Consider the following 6,974-nt stretch of genomic DNA (forward strand, 5'->3'; position numbering starts at 1 on the left):
TAAATACAGAGATGTGCATGCAAACATACAAAACATATACACATACATATAAATATTTTGAGTCTGTGCATAAAAAGAATATCTACCCCCTTTTGTTTTTTAAAGGAAAGTCTGTCATGCAAGACAGCAGAGATGAAACTAGAAGACATTTTGTTATGTGAAAGTAAGTTCACACACAAAAACTAAAAACAGTGTATTATCTTATTTAAATATGGAGTGTAGTTGGTCATGGCAGTATATGCATTTAATCCCAGCACTTGGGAGGCAGGGACTTATGTGAGTTCAAAGCCAAGTTAGTTTACACAGTGAGTTCCAGAGCTAAACAGTGAGAGCCTGTCTATAACAAGTTAATGTTTATGAGTTACTGTTAAAGGTTACAAACTTTCAGTTATAAAATGAGCAAATTAAAAGTACAATTAAATTACTGAATACAGTTAATAATGTGCATTACCTGAAATTTATGAGATAGTAAAAAGTGCTTCATAAACCAAAATTACTATATCACATTTTAATTAGCCTAATAATTGTTTCATGGTATATTCCATAGAAGCTTGTACATCTTAAAACCAGAACGTCACTATGTAGAAATATTAAAAATATCTCACCAAGCAGTAGTGGCACATGCCTTTAATCCCAGCACTTGGGAGGCAGAGGCAGGCAGATTTCTGAGTTTGAGGCCAGCCTGGTCTACAGAGTAAGTTCCAGGACATCCAGGGCTAGACAGAGAAACCCTATCTCGAAAAACCAAAAGAAAAAAGAAAAAAAAAATCTCAAAAATTGAAAATGAAAAAAACGGCGAAAATAAGATTATAAAACCACCAAGAAAGTCATTTCTGCTAATATATAAAATCTTAAGACATACAAGCAATCCCCAATATTTGATACATGAAAATTTCCAAATGTGAATCACTTTATTGAATGATGATGACTAATGTAAATGATTACTTTCCCACATTTCTTACTTTTACAAAGTCCTCCACTATTGTACTGTGGGAAATCATCAAAGAACTGAGCAGAAATACAATTTTCCACATTGTCTGTTAACAGAATTTCTCTCACATACTTATAAAAAACCATAGAAACAGTGAAGACTTTCCATGTTACTGACTTTGTGAAGCTTCAAAGTGAGTTTGTGTGAGCTGGGTTTTGAGCACTCTGATCACTTCCCCCATTAAGTTCATGAGGCATCTTTGCAACATGATTTCTTTTATGTCTTTGAAGTCAACTAGTGCTGTGATCATAAAAAGAGAAAGAGCTATGGGGGAAAAAGGTACCATGGCAGGCCCATGCAGAGGCATCCCTTCCCCCTGAGGGAACAGACATACACCAGTATAGTATAGAATAAAGTTTATTCAGGGTATGAAGAGGGGAGTTTAGATGGTAGCAGAGGCAGAGTGAAGGAGAGAGTACAGATGTAGAGGCCAGCTACAGCCACATGGAGAGATGGGGGAAGAGAATGGAAGGGGGCACAAGGGGCAAGAGAGAGGCGAGAGAGAGGCAAGAGAGCAAGAGAGAAAGGAGGGGTCAAGCAGCTCCTTTTATACTGGGCCAAGCCTACCTGGCTGTTGCCAGGTAACTGTGGGGGTGGAGTTTAGACAGAATACCAACAACTAGGATACAAATAATCACTTTATAAATGGCTTACACTGACAAGCTTTTTTGCACTGTGAATTTGGATGTACCTCTAAAGCAATAGAACTTCCTAAAGCAGTTTCTTCATCCCTTCCAACAAAAGAATTTATCTCAAGACTTTTCATGTGTTCAGTACGATGAGAACGACTGAAGGCTATTCCATCACTTTTACAAGTGTAGGCTTTCTCTCCACTGTGAATCCTTGCATGTTTACTTAGATGAGAGTAAACAGCAAACGTTTTCCCACACTCCTTACANTCATAGGGCTTCTCTCCAGTGTGAGNCCGCATNTGAATATGAAGGTAGGAGGAACAAGTAAATGCTTTCCCACACTCCTTACACTCAAAGGGCTTCTCTCCAGTGTGANTTCTCAAATGTGCAATAAGATAGGACGAAGAAGCAAAGGCCTTTCCACACTGGTCACATTCATATGGCTTCTCTCCTGTGTGACTTCTTTTATGTTCAAGGAGGCCTGAGGATGTAGTAAACGCTTTCCCACATTCTTTACAATTGTAGGGCTTCTCCCCAGTGTGAGTTCGTATATGTTTTGTAAGGCCAGAACGCACAGTGAATGCTTTCCCACACTCCTCACACTTATGGGGTTTCTCTCCNGTGTGAATTCTTACATGTTTACTTAGATGTGAAGAAACAGTGAAGGCTTTCCCACATTCCTTACATACATAAGGTTTCTCTCCAGTATGAGTTCGTATGTGATTGTGAAGGTAGGAAGAACATGCAAATGCTTTTCCACACACATTGCACTCAAAGGGATTTTCTCCAGTGTGTGTTCGTAAATGTTTAGTAAGGCTTGTGCGCTCACTGAAGGCTCTGCCACACTCCTTACACACATAGGGCTTCTCTCCAGTGTGAGTCCGCATGTGAATGCGAAGATAAGAAGAACATGTGAATGCCTTCCCACATACTTGACACTCAAAGGGCTTCTCTCCAGTGTGTGTTCTCAAATGTGTAATAAGGGTTGAGGAAGAAGCAAAGGCCTTTCCACAGTGATCACATTCAAAGGGTCTCTCTCCCATGTGACTTTTCATATGTTTGATAAGGCCTGAGGTTGAAGTAAAGGCTTTCCCACACTCGTTACACTTGTAAGGCTTCTCTCCAGTATGTGTTGGTAAATGTTTACTAAGGCCAGAACGCCCTGTGAAGGCTTTGCCACAGTCCTTACATTTATAGGGTTTTATTCCAGTGTGAACCCGAAAGTGATCATTAAGACATGAAGAATTTCTAAAGCATTTTCCACAAANCTTACATTCAAAGGGCTTCTCCTCAGTGTGAGTTTTTAAGTGCTGAGTTAGTGGATAACACCTAGAAAAGCCTTTCCCACATTCCTTACATTGATAAGGTTTCTCCCCAGAGTGAGTACGCATATGAATATTAAGGTTGGCAGAATATTTAAAACTCTTCCCACATTCCTTACATTCATAGGATTTTTTCCCATTGTAGGTTTGAGCACTCTCAGCATGACTCATGGCTGGACTAAAAGTATCACCACACTGTACCCATTCAAAGAGTTTGTCTTCACTGTGACTTCTCCCAGGNCTCTGAAGGGAGGACTGACTATCAAAGACTTGCTGAAAATCACTGGAATCAATGAATTTGTTTTGTACACATGTTGTCTGGTAAGCTGTACTTTCAATCATACTTAAGTCTTTTCCATACTGGCGTAATTCAGGACCGGTGTCTGCAGAGGAAGTCTCCTTAGGATGAATAGGAAAGAGTTGTCCATACTGAACACAATCATAAATGTTCCCTGTATGTGTCAGACTGCATGAAGGGGTTTTGACAATTTCTTCAGGGGGCTTAAAGTCACAGAGCTCCTTTCCATTCTGGCTATTTGGCTGTTGATTAAAAAAATAAGATGAAGATATTAAAATTACTTAAACTGTATTAATATACTTCACTTATCTAAAGACAAGAATGTGATGAGGATGATTTTTTCCCATTTTAATTACATGCATTTCACTCAATGTAGATGAAAAAATCCTATTGCAAGATCTTATGCCATCTGTTCTAATTCTGAAAGGCTTCCTGTGCTTCCAGAAACTGTTTTAAAAGCCCAATGTCTACAGCTATAGGTAGGAATATGTGCTAACGGGAACTCAAGTTTCAAACAATGATTTTTTTTTTTTTAGATACTGCTCCTGTGGATGTAGGCTATTTCTCTCTAATACGTCTTTATCTGTAAGCATTTTGATAAAATTTATATGAATACCCAGTCTATTTCAATGAAAAATATGAAATATCTCTTTTGACTCTTACCAGTTGTATCTCATTTGACATTTTTAACTGAAAAATATCCTGCTGAAATATTGTCCCTCTGGTGTTAAGTTGCATACCCCATTCTGAAGTTAAATAACACAAAAAAACTTGTTAGTGTTTCCACATTGAAAAAGAAACATTAATAATATATTTCATTTTAATTTGTTCTCATATTAAACAAGTTAAAAATAAAGCTGTTAAAAATGTTAGCTACTTGGCTATGTCTAAGATTTTAAAGACTGGGGACACAGGTCCATGTCAGAATAAAAGAGTTCCGGAGGGTTGGAGAGATTGGTCAGAGGTTAAAAACACTTACTGGTCTTATACATACATACATACATACATACATACATACATACATACATACATCACCCAGATTCAGTCCCCATCACCCACATCAGACCACTCACAAACCCTTTGTCTTCAGTTCCTCCCCTGGCCACCACATTCACATGCACGTGCACACACTTGGCACACACGGACGCACACAAGTCCACCCACACACATGCATAAAATTAAAACAACAATAATAAACATTTTTAAAAGAGTCCTTGGATCCAGCAGTCAATAATAATAATGATAATAACATAAACATAAAATTGTAAAGAGAATAGGCAGCCAAAATTTAGCAATAATTTACTCTCAAATTTAAGTGCACTAGTAAACAGAGACAATATTAGTAAGGAAAAAAAAATAATTTGGAAAATCGAAATTGTAAAAAAAAAAAAGTCTTAGATAGAAAGTAATAGTTTAGAGATATGAATATCTCATAAAGCATTCATGTCCTATGGTCTCAGCCTTCTGACTCAAGTTTTCTCTTCTTAGTAATATACCTTAGTGGCAGAGCACTTGCTGGTCTTACCTTTGTGCCAGCCACAGAAGGGGGGAAGAAGGTCCTACTATATTCCAAATAGAACTCCCAAGCATTTACCTTGGAGAACTCTTCCCATGACTACTCTCAACTCTTCAGCCTCCAAGCAAAAGCGGGATCTAGATTTGATGAGCTGACATCCTACACATGAGGAAAGATGCATTAGTGCAAGCAGATCATGCAAGAAAGGGTATACCTTTCCATGACTTAGAAACTTTGGTTCCAATGACAATAAAATGAATACTGCTAAAGACTCCAATATGTAAACATCCCTTTTATGTGTTGGTAGGTACTGACTTCATATCTTTAAAGCCTAAAGTGATAATTACAAAGACAAGACAAAACGATAATTTTGGGCCAGTTGGATGGCTCACCAGGCAAAATGCTTGCCACTAAGCCTGACCACCTGTTTACATGCCCGAGACATGGTGGAAGGAACAAACTGACTCCCACAAACTGTCTCCTGACTTTTAGGTATACACTATGACAAACAAAAAATAAATGTAAACAAAACACTTTTAAGTACTAATCAAATATAAAAGAAAGTAAAAGTGAGACAGATTTCTACTGTATGGCCTTAGTTGGCCTAAAACTCTGTAGACTAGACTGGCCTTGAACTCATATTTGCCTGTCTGTACTTCCTGGAGTACTAAGATAAAAGGCACGTGTGTTATCACATCCACAGATCTTTGTTATATGGAGAAAAAAAAAAATTATACTAGTAGTTAAAAAATGCAGTGCATCCAAACCATATGGAAGCACCATTAAAACAGAGACAATCAGGACACCAAATGATATTTCTGATTCAGTTTGTCAAAGATAGCCTGGTAATTTCCTTTTAATGGAGCACAATTGTAATACTCATGATTTCAGGTTTGTGTCTTAAGACACAACAGGGCAGATGAAAACATAATAAAAAAGAGTATGAGGCNTTTCTCTTTCTCGTTCCCACTGGTCACCCCCTTCCTCTCTTCTCCTTNCCTGGTTTTTGCTTGTTTTGTTTTTTAAGAGAGTCTCTATATATTTAAATGCAGAGATACTCCTGCCTCTGTCTCCCTAGTACTGAAATTCAAGGCATACACCACCACACCCAGATCTCTGCTATTTTCAACTGTCCTTAGAGCTGCCATCACCAAACCGAAAACAAAGAAAAGTCATAGGTGCGAATTCCAGGCTCGTCAGGTAAAGGTGCTCGCTGCCAAGCCTGACAACCTAAGTTTCATCCCTAGAACTCAAATGGTAGAATGAGAGATGACTCCCAAAAGTTGTCCCCTGAACTCCATTTGTGAACTATAATACACAGAAATGCACGTACACACACAGCATAAAATAATGAAATGTAATTAGAAAAATATACATACNTTTGGTTTTTATAAGAGTCTACAGGGAATGAGGGGAACCTCACCTAGTGTAGCCAGGTTCTGGTAGTTCTCCANCATCACCTCTCTGTAAAGGTTCCGTTGTTTTGTGTCCAATAAAATCCATTCCTCCTGGGTGAAGTCTACAGCCACATCCTCAAAGGTCACTGACTCCTACAATCACACACACTTGGATTTGAGCCGACTAACATGTCCCTCCAAGGTCACAGGAGACTGAGGATAGGAATTAATGCCTACACAGAGTTGGGAGTCCTCTAGCAGCCTACGCCAGAGTTCAGTGAATAGCNGTAAGTATGCTTTATATCTATCTCACTAGTATTAATTCTCACTTTCATATCTTATTTTTAATGACAGGGTTGGCCAGGTTGGCTGGCACTAATGTCTCTCTCCTCCTCCCACCTTTTCCTCCTCAGTGCTGGGATTAAAGGCATGCACCATCATGCCTGGACNTNATCCCTGGCTTTTGACACATCTCACTGTTTCACCCACAACCTGACCACATGGGCTTTCTAATCTATTTCCTTTTATTTAAATACACTAAACACAGTGCACACACTTGATAAATGGTGAGAGNTGGAGAAAGTCTTTCAGAAAGAAGAACATTCATCNCCTTTATCAANTGTCAGAGCACAGTAAAATCAGAAATATATAATGAATGTGCTGAGGTTGAAGATCTATTACAAATTACTCCAATGTTGAAATGATGTTCACAATAATCATAAACCAATATAAAACTTTAATTTTAAACAAACTCAAAGACAAAAGCCACATGATCATCTCATTGGATGCTGAGAAAGCATTTGACAAAATCCAACACC

At 38.4% G+C, this 6,974-nt stretch overlaps 1 protein-coding gene across 4 annotated transcripts; it reads right to left on the bottom strand.

The window, feature by feature from the left end:
- Positions 1-764: 764 nt before the first annotated feature.
- LOC110327634 (zinc finger protein OZF-like) lies at positions 765-6,642 on the bottom strand. Of its 4 annotated transcripts, none has more exons than XM_029543143.1 (4): positions 6,183-6,642; positions 4,838-4,918; positions 3,907-3,989; positions 765-3,485 (listed from the first exon to the last, which is right to left on the bottom strand). In XM_029543143.1, the coding sequence occupies exons 1-4, from the start codon at positions 6,214-6,216 to the stop codon at positions 1,626-1,628; spliced, it is 2,058 nt and encodes a 685-aa protein (XP_029399003.1). In that variant the 5' UTR covers positions 6,217-6,642; the 3' UTR covers positions 765-1,625. The 4 variants fall into 4 exon arrangements, with proteins under 4 accessions (XP_029399003.1, XP_029399004.1, XP_029399005.1 ...); XM_029543144.1 differs by having other exon boundaries at positions 6,139-6,201; XM_029543145.1 differs by having other exon boundaries at positions 4,769-4,918; positions 6,139-6,201.
- Positions 6,643-6,974: the final 332 nt, after the last annotated feature.

This window comes from Mus pahari, chromosome 10, assembly GCF_900095145.1.
Source record: "Mus pahari chromosome 10, PAHARI_EIJ_v1.1, whole genome shotgun sequence".
Lineage (NCBI taxonomy): Eukaryota > Metazoa > Chordata > Mammalia > Rodentia > Muridae > Mus > Mus pahari.